Source organism: Elgaria multicarinata, chromosome 8 (genome assembly GCF_023053635.1).
Source record: "Elgaria multicarinata webbii isolate HBS135686 ecotype San Diego chromosome 8, rElgMul1.1.pri, whole genome shotgun sequence".
Lineage (NCBI taxonomy): Eukaryota > Metazoa > Chordata > Lepidosauria > Squamata > Anguidae > Elgaria > Elgaria multicarinata.
The window spans coordinates 90,822,807-90,845,593 of NC_086178.1; the positions used below are offsets into that span (position 1 = coordinate 90,822,807).

The window sequence follows — 22,787 nt, forward strand, 5'->3', positions numbered from 1 at the left end:
GCCATGCGCCTAAATGCCAAATAGCGCTCCGAATACGCCCATCTTCGCCTTCATGCGCTTGGTCCCACACGAGGTGAAGAAATCCGTCTGCCCCTCGCATAGTCCTAGCCAAATGCTACGCACTCAGACGGAAAGTTTAAACCCCCAGGAATCCTGTCTCGGGCCTTGGCCTTCCGCCGCTCGAGTTCACGGAGGCGCCGGTTTTACAAGCTGCTGCGGGACCAGCAGCAACCCTCGCCCGCGGGACTCTTCGCCTGCTCCCGCCTCCTCTCTCTGCCCCTCCTTCGCCGCCTGTCCCCGCCTCTCCTCCCGGCCCCCTCGTTTCCTGCTGCTGGCGGAGGCCGAAGGAGAAGGTGGCGGTGGAGGCGGTGGTCGAAGAGGAAAGTGCCCCGGAGCCAGAGCCAGAGAGGCGGCCGTCGCCCCCCACTCGCCCCCGAAGGAAGTCAAGCGCCGCCGCCCCCACCACCTCCTCCTCCTTCAGCGTCCTTGTTCCGCCCCTCGCCACCTTTTCTTTCGTTTTTCCACCCCTCGCGTCTCTTTCCTACCCGGCCACTTTTATTCCCCTTCCTCCCACCCCGGGACAATAGAACAGGGCGATGACCTCCTCCGGCGGCAGCCACCAGCACAGCCAGAGCCGCGCCATCCCCACCAGGACGGTGCCCATCAGCGACTCCTCGCAGCTACCTCATGACTATTGCACCACGCCCGGGGGCACCCTGTTCTCCACCACTCCTGGAGGTAAAAAAAGAGAGAGAGAGAGAGACAAGGCGAGGGAGCGTTCATTGGTCGACGTGGCCCAGTCGTCTCGTGCTCACTCTTTCCCTCTTGCAAGCAGGCATTGCACGCGTGCCGTTTGAACGCTCGTGTTGATGGGGGGTGGGAGTGGGGAGGGCGCGCGGACGCGCCAGGTTGAACGTTGCAAGCGCTTTAAAAGGGGGCGAGGGCGGCGCCTTAGGCTGGCCTTTCGGTTCGCGGGGTGGGAGTGTGTTGACGGACGGCTGCATAATAAACATGATAATAAAACATTATAATAATAAGGCCAACGAGGGGGTGGAAACGCGAAAGCCGAAGGCCACCGCGTGCCCCCTTGGAAGCCTTTTCCCCTCGGCCCCGAGCCTCGTCGTGTGTTTCGTCAGCGCGAGTCCGTTTGGCTTCGATGGGGTGGGTTTGCCGAGGGTCGCAGCCCCCAAAGGAGGCCCCTCGCTTCGTTGCTCATAGCCCGAACTGGGCCTGCAAGAACCGAGGCGCCGCGTGTTTTGTGCGCATTAGCCTTCCTTCTATGGCCGCAGGGTCGGGGGGGGAAGGCGTGTCTCCCCAGTGGAGTCTTAAAAGGGGAACCTGCTAGCGTGACGCGTGTGGATTCGCACGGGAGAGCGTTGCGTAGAAATGGACGCGTGGCCTGTGTGTGTGTGAGGAAAGGGTGGGGGGTGGGGTTCCAGAAGACGGGTATTGCTGCTTTCCCTTACGGGGAAAAGGGGTTTGGGCTCGGATGGGCAGGGCCGTGGCGAGGCCTTCTTTGGTGTATGGGGCTGGCGGCGAGTTATTTGTAAACAAGGCCCAGGAGCCTCGAGGAGAAGCCCGTGACTGTTGCACAATAGGAGGGGTGGAGCGGAATTCTCCGGCGGCAGCGAGGGAGGGAGGAAGACGAGCATGAACTCCATCCACCGAGAAGTCGGCCATCCGCGCATTGAGCGGAGCTGGGGTGGGTGGGTGGGATTCCCTTTTGCGAATCCACCGTAGAGAGGGATTGTGCAGCCACGTTGTTCACCAGCCAAGCTCTGCAGACGCCTCCCTTTGAGGCCTGTTCTTGGAAATGCACGGGTTTATTACTAAAAGGGCTTGCATGTATTTAAAAGGCATGCGATCTCTTCTGTCGCACCAGGCATGACCCTGTAATAAAATAAGCTTCACACCACCCTGAAACCATTTATAAATACTACAGTACGGGTAGGCAACCTGGTACCCTCCATAATTTTAGAACTGCAGTTCCCATATTCCATGACCCTTGGCTGAGGGTGATGGGAATTGTATTCCAAAACATCTGGAACGCACCACGTTGTCTACCCCCTGCATTTTGTGGCATTTTACATGACTTGAATGCTCAATGAACTGGAGCAGCAGACATGACAACAAGCAGTATTCCTAGGGTAACTATTAGCACTGTTTTTCTGGAAGTACAGAGAGCTGGTTTGAGGCAATGGAAGGGTGGGGGTTTTGCCATTGCATATTTGGGTAGGTGTTGTGATTTCTTATATTTCACTGTTGTAGCAGCCCAGTTTGCAGTCCAAAACCCTTGGCTAAAAATTGTGGAAGTAGGCTTTGCATTCTGTGGAGGTGTTTTTTTTACTGTCAGACAAGGTCAAAACAATATTGGGGATATTGGGTTATTTTCTACATAGACCAAACATAATGACTTGTTCTGAAGCTTAATTTCCAGTCACTTGAAAAGGCATTAACAAATTTGTTCAGCTTTTTTCCATTATATATGCTGGAAATAATACATTTTAAATAGTGATTAATTCCAGAGGAACAATCATGTTTAGCCTTTTGCAAGAAAAACAAGTCTTAAAAACTAACAGATATATGGTAGCATTTCATGAATTTGAGCCCTTGCATCTGTTGATGTGGGCTCTCAGCCATGAAATTGAATTCTACAATAAATCTGTAAGTCTTAAGGTGTCACAGGACTCTTCCTCCTCTTTTTTTTTTAAGTAAATGGTGATTGAACGCTATGTGCCAATTTCATACCATTGTTTTTCTGGACAATTTATCCTTCATGTTTGACTTCGGTCATCCTTGCTATGCACATGCACCACCTTGATGTAGATATGATAGAGGTGTACAAAATTATGCATGGTGGAGAATATGGATAGGGAGACATTTTTCTCCCTCTCTCAAAATACTAGAACCAGGGGTCATTCCATGAAGCTGATGGGTGGGAGATTCGGGACAGATAAAAGGTAGTACTACTTAACACAGCACATAGTCAAACTATGGAATTTGCTACCACAGATGTAGTGAGGGCCACCAGTTGGATGGCTTTAAAAGGGGGTTAGATAAATTCTTGAAGGAGAAGGCTTTCAATGCCTACTAATCCTGATAAGTATGTGCTACCTCCAGTATTGGAGGCAGTAAGCCTATGTGTACCAGTTACTGGGGAACATGGGTGGGAGGGTACTATTGCACTTATATTTTGCTTGTGGGTTCCTGGTCAACAGCTGGTTGGCCACTGTTTGCACAACATGCTAGACTAGATGGACCGTGGTCTGATCCAGCATGTCTCTTCTTATGTTCTTGATTCATGCTTGTAGAACCTTTTTTTTGTCATGCTGGGTTCTGACAGGCTCATAGGTGTGTGTGTAGATAAATAGCTACACACACACATTAATTATGAATCACATTAAAATAAATTGTAAGCAAAGTATAAAATAACGGTATACGATCATAATTAAAAATACTGTGTAATACTACTGAATGCAGACAACAATATTAGCTTCCTTGGAGTGCTTGTTGGGAAAAGTATGTTTTTCAATAAGCATTAAAAAACCTAGGAGAGTTGGCACTTGTTGAATTTGCAATGGTAGAGATTTCCAGAGAGTGGGCACTACAATACTAAAGGCCCTAGACACACACCACACAAGATACAATTTAATCATGGTACTTGGAAACACAAAATACAATTTAATCATGGTAGTTGAAGTGTGCTGCAAGAGAAAAACAATTATGCGTCTTATCTTTCTAATCTTCTTGAAGTACCAGCGTGGCAAGACTGCAGTTTGTGGCCATGGCTTTAACAATCTTTGAAGTCCTGTTTCCGCCATATGGGTAACTGACCAGGTGTATGTTAATTTCATATGACTTTTTGTGGGGAGGGTGCTGTGAAGAGAGCAAGTTACCTCTTAAAGCAACTGCACTTAATGGATTATGCAGGAATCTAAAGAAGGAATTACAGAGAAAACATAAAAGTTGTACTTCATTAACTAACATCATTTCTCCTCCCCTATTTTTTGTTACTAGGCTGAATATATTAATTGTTTACTGAGAAGTAAGTCCCACTGGATTCAATAGGACTTTCTTCCAAGTAAGTGTGCCTTATAGGTAGCAGTCCTGTGCACACTTGGAAATAAGTCCCAGTGGGTCTGTCTTCTCAAGAAAAATGCACAAGATTAAGCTAAAATAATGTTTTGAGCTCTACCGCGTGCCACAACACACTTTCAAAATACAAAGAGAAATTAAAGTGGATGTAGCCATGGGAGGTATAGTAATTCAATCTTTCAGAGTAGGAGACATTGTGTTTCAGAATTAGAAGCTTATAAAGGGGAAAGGGAGAGAAATTAATTTACATTGGTGGCACATTCATGCAGTTGCTGTGAATACATTTATTACAATAGTTAGGTTTTATTTGTGCACATTTAGAATTTATTGTGCTGTTCAAGGATTATTAACATTTCTCAAAGATTACCAGGAGATGGGCTGAAAATATTTTCCCCAAAAGCCACAATATACATAGTGCATGACCTTTTATGGTTACATTTTCTCCCTATACCTAAGGTCTGAAAAGGGTTTGTGATGTGCCCAAACATTACTTTTAAAAGCTTACTGTTAGCATCCTGACTCAGAAGTTATGCGGTTCTTTGACAGAGTGATTAACATAGAGTACTCCAATATATCACCATTAACTTACTGCAACAGTGAGCAGAAGGTAGATTGTAGTCTCTTGATCATCTAGTGCCCACTGGTTGCTTGGTTTTCAAAGCACTTTTTATACTCCTAAGCCAAATTGCATGCTCAGAGTTGCTTATCTTTCGGCATAAGAAATCTGTGTTAAGTTATTCTGAATACACACTCTTGCTTTATTCATTTAACTTATCAGTGGACACTAGGAGTTGTTTTTAAGGTACACCACGCAAAACTGGTCAACCTATAGAATCTTTACAGAATCTAAGAAGTTTTAACACAGAAATAATCACCTGAAAGGACTGTGCCTGTAGCCTAACTTGGTTTCCATACTGCTTGGCTTTGGAAACACTGATAGATGAATATAAATACATTCATATTTGCTTATACAAAACAAGGACCTGTGTCAGAACTAGACCAAAGAAGAGCTCTTAAAAAGCCTGTTTCAGGAACTAGATCAAAATAGCAAGGGTCAGAAATAGTGCTCCAGACTGAAGCTGTAGATGTGTAAAGGAGAAGGAATTTGGAAGGACAAAATATCAGATTGCTGCTTAGGAGTGCCAGCAGCCAGAAGGAACTGAGGAGGGGCAAAGACACATAAATTTGGCACTGTTTGGATTGATTCCCCAGCTTATACAGAGTTCCTTCTGTTTTGTTAGGAGACACATTCCATGTTCATTTTGATTTTGTTTTGTTTGAAAGCACTGAGTGTGCCTTGCTACCTGCCATGGACACTGGAACTTAGCCCAGGTCAACAGCAAAAAAGTAATGCTGATGCCAAGAGCAAAAAGACATGAACATTCAAGTATTAACACTTCTGCTGAATCTTGCCTTGAAAAGCAACAACGCAGCAGGCCTCTTAAGAGCCTTGCTGGCTGAAATCATATTCAGAACCAAAGTAAAAAAGCTCCCAACTCAAGACAGTGGCCTGTTGACTTTTGGAAAGTGCAAAAAAAAAATGAAAATAAATTAAAACTTAAACCATTACTATTTTTCAAGAGTGTTTCTGCTTTTGTTCTTTGGAGAAGCAATGACCATTCCTTGTGTTAGTGGACCCTCACCTGCAACCACTAGAATGTCTTTGCCTGCTAAGCAAGCCTTCAATTCATGATCATCACAGGAGATTTTTGCTCAGTGGTTCTTTGCCATTATGCCACAGTCCTTATGACCTTGCCTTCAAGTTCAGGGGAACAAGTATTCTGCAGGGTTGTTATTCCCTTTGTATTAAAACTGCAAAACACACCACAATATGCAAAGACTTGTTCGTTTCAGACTGCTGTATTGTCTTGTCAAAGACAAGGGCCGAGGATTTTGAGACTATTTAGGCACAGAGATAAACTGATAAGCAAGAAGATAAAAATTAAAGAGTGGAGGGCAGCTGGTGAGAGGTAGGTTAAAAGATCAGACCCATTCTTCCCTTGTTGTTGACCTCGGTTTACCCTGAACTTGAAGTCTGATGTTTGTTCTGTTGTTCAAATATGAAGGTCTTTTGGGTACAAGATACAAAGTATGTTTGTGGCCAAGGGGTGAGAAATTGGAAAAGAACAATGAAAAGAGGACAAATTTGCATTCTGCTTGTCCAGCGTGCTGTGTCTGGGACCTAGTTTGGAATGGTAGATAAGTGAGCTGGTGGTTTGGCTAGAAAAAGCTCTGCATTTCATGCAGTTTTGCAAACTACCCTAGCTACTACCCTGTTTCCCCGAAAGTAAGACATCCCCCGAAAATAAGACCTACTTCCAGTTTTGCCTCTCGCTGTAATATAAGGCATCCCCCGAAAATAAGACCTTTTTTTTTGTTCAACAATAAATGTGTACCGTATTCTTCTTCATGGAAAAATAAGACATCCCCTGAAAATAAGACCTAGCGCATCTTTGGGAGCAAAAATTAATATAAGACACTGTCTTATTTTCGGGGAAATAGGGTAGGGGGCTGGTTTCCCACCCTTCCCACACTAGCCACTTCCTCATATCTCTCTCAGTGCTGCAGCTTGGACCACAGTGTGGTGGAGGATCGGTTCCTGTCCTTTATCACTGACTCGGTTTCTGATTATTTATGCTGGGAGTGCCGTTCCTTATGTAGTCAAAATGGCGCTGTCCACAAACAAAAGGGAGATATTAGCATGCTCAGGGTGGGGGAACCCTATGGTTTGCAGAAGTACAAAACATCTTTAGGAAAGATTTTCCCCAATGTGCTCAGTGGCCATAGAGAGGAGTGGAGGTGGAATGGAGCGGCTAGAATCCAGAATAGGGAGCATTCCCACTTGATTTGGTTTTTAATTTTAATTCAAAACTACGGTCCTTCACATATTCCATATCAGTTTGAGACAGGGGTGGGCAGCTTGTGGACCTCCAGATGTTTTTGGCCTATTCTCATGATCTCTTACCATTGGCTGCTAAGTAGGGCTGATGGGAATTCTGGGCCAAAACTTCTGGAGGGCCACAAGTTGCCCACCTCTGGAGTTTAATAAGATCATCTCTCTGCAGTTCAATTTGGAATAGCCTTACACTTTCTCAATAGCATTACAAAGTGATGAGGTATTCCAAGTAGAAGGCTAGACATAAAGTGTTTTCAGCATGCTGGCTGCAGACCAGCCATTCAGCTCCCATCTCTCATTTTTGAATGTCTTCACTTATTTTCCTTTTATATCTGCATCTTAATGAGGGTAATGACCAGGAAAATGGCTATAAAAGTGCCCCCCTGTGCTGTTCCCCCATGTTATCCGCAGCATCTGTTTAGTGTATCACTGTCAACAACGAATGTAACAGAAGCACAGTGCTACATTCTAGCCAACTCTTCCTTCTTTCATTAGGCTTTTCAGACAAGTTCTTTCTCCCAAGATCCACTGCTGCAATGCCTCCACATTAAATGGAGACTGTTATTTAGGAATTAAGCGCCTAGCCTGAGCCCTTGGGTAGTGCCCCTAAAGTCATTGGAACCTATTTCTAAGCTAATTCTGCCTAGGATCAGAGTTTTCATTAGGAAAGCTTATTGGGAACAGCTGGAAGTTTGGAAGAGAAAAACTTTCATTTAGAGTCAAAATAGCTGAGAGTCAGGCCTCATCTACACCAAGCAGGATATTGCACTATTAAAACGATATATAAAAGGCAGGAGCCACACTACTGTTTTATAGCAGTATTGAAGTGCACTGACAACTGTTGGGGCCCATTGACACATACCATATACCACTTTCATACTGCTATATCCTGCTTGTGTGGCTCCTGCCTTTTATATACCACTTTCATAGTTCAATATCCTGCTTGGTGTAGAGCAGTGACTAGCCTAAGTAGCTGAGTGGAGACTAGAACCTGGTTCTCCCAAGTCCCAGTCCAACACTCTAACCACTACACCATACTGGCTTTACTACAGAAACAAGATTTTTGAACTCAAGTCCAGCAATTGGAATACATTGTATAAATAGTGTAAACTTGAATTCTCATTCTTTATCCCTGTTATAACTCTTCTTATAGAACTGTAGGAGTTCCTGGGTCTGATTTCTTGTAGCTTGGGTTTAATTTTTGAATAAAAACTAGAACGTGAAAATGGGGAGCTATGGCAGGGAAAAGAAAACTGGTGTCAAGGGGAGGAGAGAAGAATAGGTGCCTCTGGGCTGTAGTAATTGTAGACAAGTCCAGGTAGTTACTGGAAACCTCAGCTGCTACCCCCAAATGTTTTGGACCACAACTTCCAGCATTTCTATTTAAAATTATTTCTCGGCTGGCTTGGGAAGGGAGGCTTAAACGTTTTCAGCATTTTTTTCCTTTTAAAGAGTTGAAGTTGACCAGTTTTGTGCACATTATTTTTATTCTTGTAAATAGGGCTGCACATTTTAATACCTTGCATGCCTTTTACATACTTACCTTTAGTAATTTTGGGCACATTTGGGCCCTGCAAGAAAGATGGGTGTGTGGGCAGAATCAATCATTTTCCAGCAAAATCTCCTTCTTGGTAATTTAGAAGTGTTTCTTACTTGGGAGAGCTGATTAGTGAGTGTTTATAATCCTAGCTTGTTCAGTTTCTGTATTATTTCTGTATTGGAGATGGTGCTCTATAGGTGCCCAGCTCAGTTGATCTCATCTGAGTTTGATGGGAGGGGGCCGTTTCTGTCTGTGTTGGGCCTAAGCCATCACAGGCTTTTAGGCTACAGCAAAAGCCATAATTTGGTGATTCGTGACACAACTCACAACAAAGATGGTCAGATCAGAAGGTTGACTAAAATGATGAAGATGGGAAGATGTACAATGAAGTAAATAACGTCAATCAGTTAAGCAAGGAAATTCTCTGTTGAGGTAAAAAAAAAACAAATTGGTCTCTCCCTGTTTTGGACAGGCCTTGCAACCTGTCTCCTAAGCCCCCTCTCAGCCTTCCTCAACCTGGGGCGCTCCAGATGTGTTGGACTACAACTCCCAGAATGGGGGTGTTCTGGGAGATGCAGTCCAACACATCTGGAGCGCCCCAGGTTGAGGAAGGCTGTTATACACAGATATAGAATTCAGGCCAAACTTCTGCTCTTGACTAGATTAAAACCAGACAAGTTAACTGCTGCTGTTTTCTCAGTATGCTGTTCAAATACATTTGTTCTGCTTTTATTATGAAGTGAAATGGGGTTCATAATTTGCTGTGAAGAAGAAACCTGTAGTAGTCAGTGATGCAGAGCGGGGGGAAATTCTAGTGCTTTATTTTTACGCAGAGTATTTTCCATTTCATAAGTTCTTTAGTAAAAATTAATGTATGCCAATAGCAAATACAATATTAGTAAACGATGGCAATTTCAGCACTGTAATTAATACTTTTCAGGTGATTATCCCTAGTGAGTGTGTGAGAGAATATACTGTATATGTCACTGAAATATTTATATGTCTCAGAGTGAAATGGAACTAATAAGTAATGGCAGCGAAATTGAAAGCCCAACAACCTCAATGGAAGAGAGTTATTTTTTAATTATTTGCAAATATAGCAATAAGAAAAAATGAAAGTAGCCACAAAAGAGGGGAAAAGGGAAAAGGAAAGGAACAACATGTTAGAACATATCCACACAGAATAATAATTTACAACACCATTAATAAAAAGAAAAAAAGGGATTTGACACTTCTATTTCAAATAAATATATGGACTGCTTATATTAGTGTGTGTGTGTGTGTGTGTGTTTATTTATCTAAATAAACATCCCTATGAAATTGTCTACTGTAGGAGAGGCATTCAAATGTAACAAGAGCAGTTAAATTTTCAGACTATTGAATGTTAGTGGGTGTTTATTCTTCCAGCCTTGAAGTAGAAGTCTTCTTGCAACTCTGTGCGTCCACATGACGCACAGGGAATCCTGGGATCAGGGAGGGATGATCCCTCCCTTGCCCTGGGATCTCGCCCTCCACTTTGGGGTCGCTTTTTCCGCAGTCCTGGACTGAGCCCGAGACCGTGGAATGTGTGACCCGTTGCTGTGGCTTGATCCAGCTGCGCCCATCGGGAGGGGGGGCAGCGGGGAAATTAAAGTACTATTTTTTCAAAAAAAACTTTACCTTTGCGCACAACCGCTCATGCACTCCGCCTTCTTTAAAAAAAAATTTTTTTTAAGGCAGGCGCGACGCCTCTCCTCCTGAGGTCGTCGTGCCTTATGTGTAAACGGAGAAGGGATCTCGCGTTAATCACAACGCGAGATCTTACCTCCTCCGTCGTGGGATAGAAGGTAAGTCTAGCTAAGGCCTGTAAGGGCTTTTTGTGTCCTCTTTCACTATTAATCTCTTAATCTCCTCAGAAATACAATTTAAAAGAGCATGGACATCTACTAGCATTACAGGTTTTTCAAGAACGAAATATAAACAAGCAATATCTTCCAGCCCAAAAAAAGCCACTACAGGACATCCCCACATCATATGCCTCAATGAGGCATTGTTCTCATTACATTGCCAGCACCTAACAGTGCTGCTTCTTAACAGGCCTCAGTGGTATCCAATCTATATGAAACATCAGTGTTGGTTGAATTAGCCTCAATTTTAAATCTACAGAAGTAGTACATATTTCTGAAGAAATAGTATATTGGGCAACTTTCCACTGATTAGATGTAAAGAGCATTCTAATTATGACATCTCCTTTACTACATTCCAAATGACTTTTATAAACAGCTATTGTAGGCTTAGCTTTGTGTAAAGAACCAGTTAATTCCTCCACAAAGTATAGGAAGTACTGAAACACTCATTGCTGATGGCCCATATATAGACTCCAACAAATGCTGTTGAAGTAGAATAGAGCTGAACTCTATTGAAATAGATGAGTGGTTGTCAGTATATCATACACCATTCTTTGGGTTGCTAAAATTAATTAATACATCAACATTTTCAGAACCTTTGTTTCCCCCCCTTAAATTTAAACAATGTAAGGGAAGTACACACTATTGCCTTTAAATTTTTACAAGTATTCCAATAAAAAAATGTAAATGATAAATCATTTAAATTATATTAAGCATGCTTATTTCTCCCCTCAAATATTTGAGGTCAAATAGTTGTGATACATTGGGATAAAAAATGAACACAGTATTTTTTTAGTTCATACAAGTAAAATATACATACTAAATTAGATCTCTCTAGGGCATCAGAAATATTTTTGATGCAAATGGGAATTTTCCAATGCAGTTCAAAGAATTTCTGGTCGGTGTGATCATATTATGAGTGTTATCTGCAGTGGTTACCAGTCCGCTTCCAGCCCCAATTTAAAGTGCTGGTTTTAAACTTAAAGCCCTAAACAGCTTGGGGCCGGGTTACTTGACAGAGGCCCTTCTCCAGGTACCTCTGCCAAATGAGGCAAGGCAGGTTGCTACAAGAGAAATGGTCTTTTGAGTGGTGGCATTCCATCTGTGAGGCTCTTCTGGTGCTTAGGTTAAGGTCTTTTTGGTGACAGGTGAAGTCATTTTTATTTTCCCAGACATTTTAAGAATGGTTTTTAGTGCTTTTAGTGGAAGGCAAAAGGAAGAGGGGCCGACCAAGGGCAAGATGGATGGATATTCTGGAGGTGACGGACTCAACCTTGGGGGAGCTAGGGGTGGCGATGGCCAACAGAAAGCTCTGGCGTGGGCTGGTCCATGAAGTCATGAAGAGTCGGAAGCGACTGAACGAATAAACAACAGGTTTTAACACCATTTTATTTTGGTGCTGGTTTTATGTGCTAAATGTTTTTACTCTTTGCTGCTGTTTTTATCTTGGTTCTGTTATATGCTGATTTTATTCATTATTTGTATTTTATGTTTTTAATGTACTGCTCCCAGACTGTGGAATGGCCTGCCGGAGGAGATTCGTCAACGTGACAGTCTTTTAGAATTTAAAAAATGCAATAAAGACTGATCTATTCCGGCAGGCCTAGCCAGTGAAATTTTAGAATGTTTTCAGGATGTTTTAAAGATGTTTTTAATCATTTTTTAATGTGTATTTTATATCATGTTTTTATACTGTGTTTTATACTTTGAATGGTTTTAGTTTTTGTGAACCACCCAAGGAGCTTCAGCTGTTGGGCGGTATAAAAATTCAATTAAATAAATAAATAAATAAATAAAAATTACTGTGCATCGCCCAGAAAATCTGGGTTATGAAAGCTCCACAAATAAATGGGTTTAGCCCCCTGGTGAGTTAGTTTAGGATTTCACCCTTAGTTATCAAATTAATTAGCTCATACAAAAGGCTTGTGCCTTAACTGAGTTAGTGCACAGATATTGCGGGTAACCTTATCTATTGAAAAAGAATAATTCTGAGATGCCAATTATCTTTGATCATCCCTCCCCACCCCGCCCCTGCAGGTACCCGAATCATTTATGACCGCAAGTTTCTGTTAGATCGCCGCAATTCTCCTATGGCTCAGACTCCTCCTTGCCACCTTCCGAATATCCCAGGAGTTACCAGCCCTGGCTCCATGACTGAGGATTCCAAAGTGGAAGTAAACAATCTGAACAATCATGAAGGGAAGCCTATAATTGGTAAGAGCATGGATGGACATACGGTGCATTACTAGTGTAACTGCTCCATGTTATATCGCAGTATAGTTAATATCAAAAGTGCTTTTTGCCTGCTTGCATGGGGAGGGTTGAGTAGCCAAAAAAGACCTGTAGGGCAAGGAGAGCTGGGTCTTTGGCTCTTTATGGGAAAAATGGGCACCCCTATATCTTTGTGCTTTCTGGCTAGAGAGAACTCCGTCTTTGGATTCATTCAAGCTGGGATAGCTGGGAGGCAGCCTTGCAGTGCTGCTCTTTTCCTGCACTGCAACCACACAGCTACCCCACTTTGCATCCTTGAACTTGATGGAGTCCAAAGACAGGGCCCGTTCAGAAGACACCTTAAACCATGGCTTTAACCACAGTGGTTAAGCCAGAAAGCTAGGCTGTGTTCAGAAGACACTTTAAACCATGGCTTTAACCACAGCAAATAAGGCTTTTTGCTTTATTCATCATGGTTAAAGCCGTGGTTTAAGGTGTCTTCTGAATGGGGTCACTGTGAGAGAGGTGGGATGTGGCTAGATAAGGAAGAGGGCATGGGAGAGGAGGCTGGGAGCTGCCAGTGAGAAGGGGATGAGTTAAGTAGGGGGGTAGGGGGGGAGGTAGCCTCTTAGTTATTTAGAAGTCTGGTTTTATATAGCAGAGTTTATAACGGGTGGAAACATCTTTCAGCCTGGGAGCTGAATTCCATTTCGGAGAAGCTGTCGGCGGTGGATCGCAGTGCAGTGAAAGGCCAAAGAGGTAGGGCATAATACCATCACCCCCAGCTTATTTTAGCCTAGCATTCTTCCTGCCAGCAATTAAGCCTTAGAAGAGGCATTTCAACCATTTGGAATGGGGGAAAACTGCACAAAAGTCAGGAAACCATAAAATGGTTGGTTGGGGGAAAGGGGTAGGGCCAAGGAAGGGGGGCATAGCCACCCTTGGCAGCCCTGGAGGGCTGGATTGGGACCCTGGGCCTGAGGTGCCCCACCCTGCTGTATAGTGACGCTCACCTTGGTCTAATTTTGCACTAAAGGTAGCAACTGTGCTGTGTCTTCTTAATTGCTTGGAAAGCAAAGTAGATTCTTAAGTTTTCATAAACTTTCCCTAAGAATCATGCCATGTGTTTTCTTAATGCAGCATATGAGACTCTGCTTTTAAAGTGGCAGAATTTATTTTTTAATGTCTTTGTGGCGCCTCTGCACATGGAGAACTATGAACTGTCACCCTGATCTTGTGCTGGTTGCCGCTATGTTGAATTATCGCCCTTGGGCTATTAAAGGCTCTGTAAAAGCATGAGTGGGCTGACAAACAGGAAACTGCTCCTCGTCGCATCATAACTATTTAACGTTGGGTGAATTGCTAAAATATCTTTTCAGACTTCTTAGAGGTACTGTAGTGCAATTCAAGTCAAAAGTATACGATTGCAGCATTCTAGATCAGTATATGCATGCACATGCACTCCCTGCCATTCATATACATACTGTGTGTGTATATATATGTGTGTGTGTGTGTGTGTATATATATATTTGTTTGTATTGACGAATTGGAGCATGAACTATCCATTAGTGTAGCTGGTATGAAGCCATCCATTAGGATGGTCAGCTGTAAATGCATCTCTAGGCTAAGTAGGTCCTAGACAGCAAACCCATAGCTAGGGTGACCATATGAAAAGGAGGACAGGGCTCCTGTATCTTTAACAGTTGCATAGAAAAGGGAATTCCAGCAGGTGTCATTTGTATATATGGAGAACCTGGTGAAATTCCCTCTTTATCACAACAGTTAAAGGTGCAGGAGCTATACTAGAGTGACCAGATTTAAAAGAGGGCAGGGCACCTGCAGCTTTAACTGGTGTGATGAAGAGGGAATTTCACCAGGTTCTCCATATATACAAATAACACCTGCTGAAATTCCCTTTTCCATACAGCTGTTAAAGATACAGGAGCCCTGTCCTCCTTTTCATATGGTCACCCTACCATAGCAGAGTAAGTGAGGTCATCAGCATTTTATGGGCACTTTCTCACGTGGTTCAGCTGGTCCCAAAGATAAGTTGTTGGCTTCTGTATTTAGAAATGGCATTGAGTTGGGGATTGGCAGTGATATGGGGTTGTATCCAATGGTGTCATGCCACTAGCACAAAGTTTCTACCACTTGTGGAAACCTATTTTCATCCTTGTGCAAGTGTCAAATCCAATACTTTGATTTTGTTTGCACACATTGTTGCACTAGCTGCTGCACATGGTCACTCTACAGTCCATTGCAGCTTCAACAGGCTGGGTGTTCCTTGCACTACTTGAGCTCTTTGTTCTGCTAGCACTTGTGGAAGTGCTAGCAGAAGCACAATACCATCTCTTCTACTTTTTCCACTAGCCTGATGTTGGATACAACCGTTGGTGATCACGCAGGTGATGGTCAGGTTTGCTCCAGAGAAGTAAATATAGAGTGTCTTTGTGTTTAAAGGTTATTTCCACACACACACACCCTGCTTTCAGATTGGCTAATAATGAGCAATAACATAATTAACATAAATCAAAACCGATAAATCAGTAAGATTTAAAACAGTACAGGAAAACACACACATCTCAGCTGACACTAAAAAGTCCTTAGAAAATGAAAAGGTCTTTCCCTAGCATCTAGAATACATGGGAATAAGTGCCAGGCAAGCCTCCTTGGGGAGAGCATTTCCTAAATGAGGCGCTACAGTTGAGAAGCCCCATCTCCCCAGTTGCCTCACACGTGACGTCGAAGGGTTCCCATGGAAAAGAGCCTCTGATAATGAAAGTAGTGCAAGGGCAGGTAATTGTGGCATGTGTGCAGTTATATCTCATCTGTTTACCACTGTAACATGACTGTCATATAGGCATAGGATTGACGATGGTCCTGCCTGAGCTAACTGGAGACCTTGGGCCTTGCTAGACCTGCCGGCTTACGCCAGCAGGGAGGCGGGGCCAAGGCGCGCTGAAGTTAGCGCGCCTCCCCCAGGCTACTAGACGCACGACGCGCAGGGATGTCGCGTCCCTGCGGCGTCCGGCATTTTTAAAAATTTTTTAAAGGGGCCGGGTGCGGCCCGAAGACTCCGGAGAGGTAAGTGCTTTTTTGGGGGGGGTTACCGGGGAGGGGGGTGAAGGCTGGGAGGGTGGGTGCCAGGGTGGGTGGCACGGGGGGAGGGTGGGTGCGATCGCGCCGCGCGCCACCCGAGCCCGGGCAATGCCTGGCATGGGGCGGCATTGCAATGCCGCCCCATGCCAGGCATTGCCCGGGCGGCGCACGGCGCGATCGCACCCGTCCTCCCCCGTGCCACCCACCCTGGCACCCACCCTCCCAGCCTTCGCCCCCCCCGCCGATGGGCACAGCGCTACTATAGGCGCTGTGCCAGGCCCGCGGCTTTTCGTGGCTCCTCGCGAGTAAGCGAGGAGCCGCGAAAAGCTGCGGAAGTCCCTAGACGTTCCCCCGCTCCGGCCTGAGGCCGGAGCTGGGGAAAAGGCGCGCCATAAGCGAATTCGCTTATGGCGCGTTGGAGGAGTCCTCAGCGCGGCCTGCCTCCGGATTCCCCTGTGCGTCATCTGGACGCACAGCAGGGAAGCCGGGACAGAAGGCGCGCTAAGGCCTCGTCTAGGAAGGCCCCATGTGGGGGTTTTTCTGGTAGAAAAGTCTTGCAGAGTTTCAGGTGAGTTGTGCAGTGTGTAAACAGATGATTGGACTGAAGCTTCCATCGTTGCAGGCTAACACATCTGGAGGGCACCAGGCTAGGGAAGGCTGTTTTTTTGTTTCAACTCGGTCTCCTACATCTGTAAAACAGTGAGGAAACTGTGCCTCTTAGGACCCTTAAAAATCATGTCTGTCACGTGTCCATCGCTCCGACAGCCCTATACTGATTTGTGTGTGTTCTTATCCTTCAACCAGGTGATGATGCTCAGTTTGAGATGGACATCTGATCTTCCTTGAGGGTAACCATGGAGAGACAGCAACTCTGGATCACCTGTGCACATCCAATTTGGCCGTCAGGATCAATAACTTGAAGGATGGAAGAAGCAGCCGCTGTTTCCAGTAGCATCCTCACTTCAGCTTTTGAAGTGCCAAAGGATAAGAGGACGATGTCCCACTCCCACCTCTGCCGTCCCCTTGATACCTATTAGCCATGCTATGCTTCCCCTACCCCTCTGCTTCCCTCCCCCACTTTTTTTTAAACCTCTCATCTCCCTGGTCTGTGACTGAATTGAAGCCCATGGTAAATTTATAGAGCTAAGGAATATACTTTGGCTTCTCGCACTTTAGAGACAACTTACCAAATCATGCACATGCGAGAATGTGCTTCCATCAACAATTGGATATTTATTGCAAAACACAAAAGGGCCATGGAAGGGGTGGATATATGCTTGAAGGGACCTGATACTGCCGTTGTTCTCCTCCCCCTTAACTGCTGTTAACTTGATGCCAGTTCATTAACCAGTTTTGATGTGTCTTTTCTTGATGTGCGGAATGCTCTTCCTTGGGTTCTAGTTCTTGTTCCTCAACTGGTTCTAACTAGTTAGCCTATTTTTGCATATGGACGCAGTCTGCTGGACGAGCATTGCTGTGATTTCTTTTGCCCTTTCCCTTAATAAGTTCCTATCCTGTACCTTTAGGACAACTTAGAAAGAGCCATTGCTTCATCATACACCCATTTCAGTTTTCATTTCATCCCAAGGAGTGCCTCCTTGAACCTCCCATTTCTGAGGGGGGAAAACCTTCCCATTTCAATTTCTTTGTTTGAACCCATCAGTGTTAAAGGGGAACCACATTTTCTTCTGATATAATTTGGGATTACCATGCTTGATGGTTCTCAATACTGTTTGTCCTCAGTCCTTCAATTTTTGCTGCTGTTTTAAAGTCTTCTGGATTCTTTGCAAGTCTACTATTGTGCCAAAATGATTAATTGAAAAAACCTGGCTATGCTTGATTAGGTTGGGCTTGGGCTAGAGTCTAAGGCTCTTGGGCAAGTCCTGTGTAGGTTTGCCCCCCCCCCCCAAGGATTAGTTATCGGGCTGTTGAGATGTGCAGTGCTGATTTCATGATGTGTAACTTCAGAAGATTTGGGGTAGTGGGTGATCAAATAGTTGGTAGACAATTACATTTCACCACAGGCTTCTCTGGAGGAAAACCATCTTGTTCCATATTTCCTGAATTCACACATTACAAAATCAGCCAGAAAAGCCATCAAATTTTAGTCTGTCTGGATGCAGCTTCAGCATGCAGGAATGTATTGCTGATGATCTCACTTAATCCCACTCATTTGGCTTTGTTGCCCATTTCCTGCGTATTGGGGACCTATTTGCATGCTGATTAGTTCCGGGTGGGTCAACTTTCCCCTATGGATTGCAGCTTGCCTGGGATTGGAAAAGCTGTTGCAAAGAGAAAGCTAGAGAGAGAGAGTGAGAGAGCACACCTGATGGGTATTCTGAGGCAACCAGGCTACCTTGTAATAATTGCCAATTGCCTTGGCATGAGGGAAACAAGTGTGAGTCGTTTGAATCCAGCCAGTAGATGAGTTTATACTTTGGTTGCAATGCCGCCTGATAATTTGAACTGCGAAGATGCTTCTCTCTAGGGCTGCAGTATTTAGTAGGGGGTTGTATTGTATTCAGTCAAAGTCCAGAGCCTGACAGAATCAGGCTGCTTCAGTCCAGTTCTGTTGGGTCCCAAGGTGAAGTGGCCTTCCCTCCACCTAACAGAATTAAGAACATAGCTTTGCTTACCAACTTGTGTTTCGGATATGATACGCACCTCCAGACTTTATGTCTCCAACTAGCATCTTTTCGATTCACTAAACGCTGCGGTGGGAGGATGGAGTGTGGTTGACTGACTGACAGGTCCACCTTCTAATCCTAGGGCACATTTTTGGGTGCCAATTGCTGTGCTTTGGGGGAGGGCAATGATAGGAATGTGAGATGGCCATTCTTCCAGTGCCACTACACTTCACTATGAAAAATGGTTCAACTGGTTTTCAACCATTATAACTCCCTAGCCCCTGCACCTTTCCTTCCAAATTTCAGGTTTCTTGCCCGGGGTCACCTCTTTGAAGTATGCCATTGTCATACATATTGATCAGAAAGACCACTGGGGGGAGGGGGGAGAAAATTACCCTTCAAAATTGGAGAACACCCATTCCACATGAACTGCTGCATCTATCCTTCTGAAACGTAACAGGTTTCTTACTTAGGATCACCTCTGAGCTGCCTGTAATTTTCAGAACAATGGTTCACAAGGAGCATAGGGGGATAAACATGTCCTTTTTTGCAGACCCACAAAATATCAAGACTGCACTAGCACAAAACCACTTCCAGCTATCGTTCTGAAATACAGTGGGCTTGATCCCCTCAGAAGGGACAACGATCCCTCCCATTCTAATCCAGTTCTACCAAGAACTAAAAACGTTATCAGTTCACTTAAAAATAAATAAATAAATAAAAATCTGAAGAAGCATAGCTCAAAAATCCTTGCATCTATTTTTCTGACTTGTAATTCCTTCCTAAAGGGCTATTATGCCAACAACTATTTAATTCTGACCAAGAGAAAGAAGTTATAACTGGTTTTTTTTATTATTATTGGCTGTGATAGTAAAGCAGAAACATAGAGGCTTTGTTTTCTGAACCTCAGCTCAAAGCAGGCTGTTTCCTGAATCAGGGTTCAAGTCAAAAGCTGGGGGTTGGTGCACACCTCTAGTATTTATTTCATTTAATTGGCTAGATGAATAAATTAAAAATATTTTGCTTGATTTTAATAAGATAAGTCCCTGATAAGTCAGGTATCAGGTTTTTAAAAAAAAGCATTTTTACTACTTTGCAAAAACTGCAGGTGATAGGCAACAGAACGGCATTCCTTCATCTTTCGAATGCAAGGAATGCTTCTTAAATAGTGCTTCCTGTGACATGTGTGCATCTTATACAAAGTATCCCCACCCCCAAACTAGGTTGGGGTCACAGTCATATCCATGTTTCCTTGGAAGTTATTCCTACTGAGTTATTCCTACTCCCGAGAGACTTTTTTTTAAGATTGCAGCCTCTAAGACAGGTGGGAAAACTGCAGTCTTCCCAGATGGTGTTGGATTACAATGTCCGTCATCTCTGACCATGTGCCAAGCTGGCTAGGGCTGATGAGACTTTCCTGCTTCTGAACTAAGATTCTTTTAATCAGGGATCAGACCTATTTCTCCCAGTTATGAGTGGTTGACCAGTGGCACTGATTACTTCAGGCAGCCTCCCAACAGTGGTTCATGTGCTACCTCTGAAAAACAGGAGATGAGCGTATCGTGTGAAAAGCTCACATTGGTGGCACTGCCCCAAGGGGAATGCCGCACCAATTTGGCTATTTCCCATTTGGGTTTTGTTCAAATGTAATTGGAGTAGAACAGGACCCAGCCTCAGGGATGTGGCTGCTACGCTATGATTGTAACTTGCAAACCACTCCTGGGAGATAAGCTGAAAACGTATCAAGTCCGGTTGAATATTGACCTATCAGGTGACAGAGAACACTTCAACTCAACTTATGAACTTGCCCTCTGTTTCCAGCCCTTGGAATAGAAGCCTACCCTTAAATTGTCTTTATGAATTGGCAATGGTCATATTTCTCTTTTGGATTATTTAAATGGGAGAATCTAGTAAAATAATGTTGCTTTCTCTCTGCATGTTCTCTAGTTTTGGAGGTGAGGGTGGGTTGGGTTGCAGGGTTGTTTTTAATTCATTTTATTTGCCTACTCTAAAATGTGAATAATACAGGAGCAAAATTTGCTTGTAACTGTTGATCTCTCAGGAATAGTCTCTGTTTGCAGTGTTTCTGGGGAAAGCAATGCTGCTTCTGAAGAGATGATGTAAACGTGATTAAGCTGTGATTAGCAGAGGGAAATGCTCTTGAGGTGCACTGTAAGCTTCCTGATTTTGGTTGGGGTACTTACAAAGTGCACTACAAGTTCAGTCCAGAGTCAGAACACAGTTGGATTTCCACTCTGCCTCCCACATAATCACCAGCAGTTGTTTCTGGAACCTCACCGGCTATTCTGTTGATGAGGCAGAATGGATACAGCTTTGCTCTGCTGTGCTGACAGTAGTGAAACTCAGATTTGTCCATGAATGAAACCATCTTATAGTGCAATCCTATATATGATTACACAGAAGTAAGTGCCAGTATATTGAGTGGGGCTTACTCTCAAGTAATTGTGCATATGATTGCAATCTTACTTGGTCAAGGTGGGACAAAGAGGAGGAGAGAGTAGACCCTCAGTTGTTGCTGACAGCCACTGTTATAGTATTGTTAAAATTAATTTTGGACTAAGGAAATAACTCCCAACAATGTTTTCCCCTCCCAGGGATTTAGCTGTTAGGAAAGATCTCTGTTCTTTTCACAGCATTTTAAAAAAATCTCAACACAAACTGCAGCCAGATTTTCTATGTCTCACAATCAGTTTAGTTGCTGCTTACAAAGGGTGCTGTTGCTTTTGTAGTCTGTTCTATGAACATAAGAAAAGAAAAGATATTCCAATAGTCAAGTGCTGACCTGGAATTTTAGTGATCAGATTTCTGTCTCTTGCTCTGCTGCAGGTTTTCTTTGTTTCTCTGGGCAAGTCTCTTAATCTCTTTGTGCCTCAGTTCCCCAGTTTGTAAAATGGGGACAATAAACTCCTACCTCACAGGGTTGTTGTGAGGATAAATTTGGTGACATTTGTAAGGCGCTCTGAGAAAATAGGGATGAGTGCCATGAAAAAGCCAATAAATCTGATTTTCTTTAAAGCCCAGCAAAGTGGCTCAGTCAAGGCCATGACTGCAGAACAGCTCCCTTCTTCCAGCATCTCTTGGTTTATCTCCCTAAGGGCCTTGATCTGACTACTAATTGTTTAATAGAGCAGTCCTTTTAATTGAGCAAAGGCCAGCCTATGGCCTCTGTTGCTGGGGAGGTGGTGAAATGTCCTTTGCTTTTGTCTGTGCTTCATGCTGAAGAAATTGGCCAATGTACATAATTGGGAAGTGAGTTCTTGGGACTGGAAGCCATGTGACAAGGGCCCCCAAGGGTCAGGTTGAGGCCCCTGGGCTGCCAGCCGCCAACCGCTACTCTAGCAACCTGGATGCACAGTGATGCCAGGCATCTGGAGGCCAAGTGAATACTAACTCTGTAGACAGCAGTCTTTATAGTTCTGCTTGAGAGGAGAGCCAAACCATGTAATGTCAAATATAGAAGCAATTCTGTGTACAGTCTTCATCATTTCATTTGGAGCTACATCCTGTGCTTCCAAGTGTTGCTCACTTACTGATGAATCATCAGTAGTTGAGAGGGAGAGGTGGAAAGGAAATGCAAAGATAAAATCAATTCCCCATTAAGTTATCAGTTGGGCTGATCAAACAATCAAGGTTATGAATTCAATGGCTTGACATTTTAAAGTGTCAATACCTAATTAAGAACAAAGACATTTAAAACATGCCCTTTTCTGTTAATAATCCTAATTATGAGATATAAACTAATATATTGCAATTCTGAATATTTATTTACCGCTTGCAGTCAGGTGAAGATTACTTGACTGCAAACCTCTTGGGTTGTACCTTACATTTTATTGTCCGCAGGCTGGGAAACAAATACTGCAGGATGACATTTTAATTAGTAACTACATATTTGCAGGAATTGAGCGGTTTTGAGGACCCCTGGTGCTCTTTTGCTAGAATCCTGGAAAGCAGAGTTAGTTGCATATTGATAAATCTTAAAATTCAAATTTTAACAGCTTCGTGAAATCATATATTGTGTAGGCCAGTGGAGCCTTATGCAGAGATGGAACACTTTTTGAAATAGTTTTCTGGTGTCAGGAACCACCTCTAAACTTTGGGTTGCTCTTGGAATGTATGTATCAACTGTAACTAATATACTTAATGCAAATGATTCTTCTTTTGATTCCGGGGTGGTCTTTTTTTCTTTTTTCTTTTGGCCTTATTCTCTCTTTCCAAAAGCAATCAAAACAAGGCAGTGGTCACCAGCAAAATTAATTTTTAAAAAACGTCCTTAAAGCGTACCCTTGGCAGTTTAACACTGCGTGCATAAGAAATAATTCCAAAATACTTGTAATTTCCCTGGTCTCTTGGGACACTTGTCTCCAATAGATCAGGGGGAAGCTTTACATAAACTGGCTCTTTTAGGTTGCTCT

General features: G+C 43.7%; 1 protein-coding gene across 1 annotated transcript; it reads left to right on the forward strand.

Moving 5' to 3' along the window:
- Positions 1-327: 327 nt before the first annotated feature.
- On the forward strand, positions 328-21,400 carry EIF4EBP2 (eukaryotic translation initiation factor 4E binding protein 2). Its single transcript, XM_063133003.1, has 3 exons — positions 328-738; positions 12,455-12,631; positions 16,532-21,400. Exons 1-3 carry the CDS (start codon positions 597-599, stop codon positions 16,561-16,563), a joined length of 351 nt encoding a protein of 116 aa, XP_062989073.1. The 5' UTR covers positions 328-596; the 3' UTR covers positions 16,564-21,400.
- The last annotated feature ends 1,387 nt before the right edge of the window (positions 21,401-22,787 follow it).

Coding starts and splice junctions, on each gene's coding strand:
- EIF4EBP2 (XM_063133003.1), top strand. CDS start 597: ATGACCTCCTCCGGCGGCAGCCACCAGCACAGCCAGAGCCGCGCCATC. Junction 739..12,454: donor GTTCTCCACCACTCCTGGAG/GTAAAAAAAGAG, acceptor CCGCCCCTGCAG/GTACCCGAATCATTTATGAC. Junction 12,632..16,531: donor TGAAGGGAAGCCTATAATTG/GTAAGAGCATGG, acceptor TCCTTCAACCAG/GTGATGATGCTCAGTTTGAG.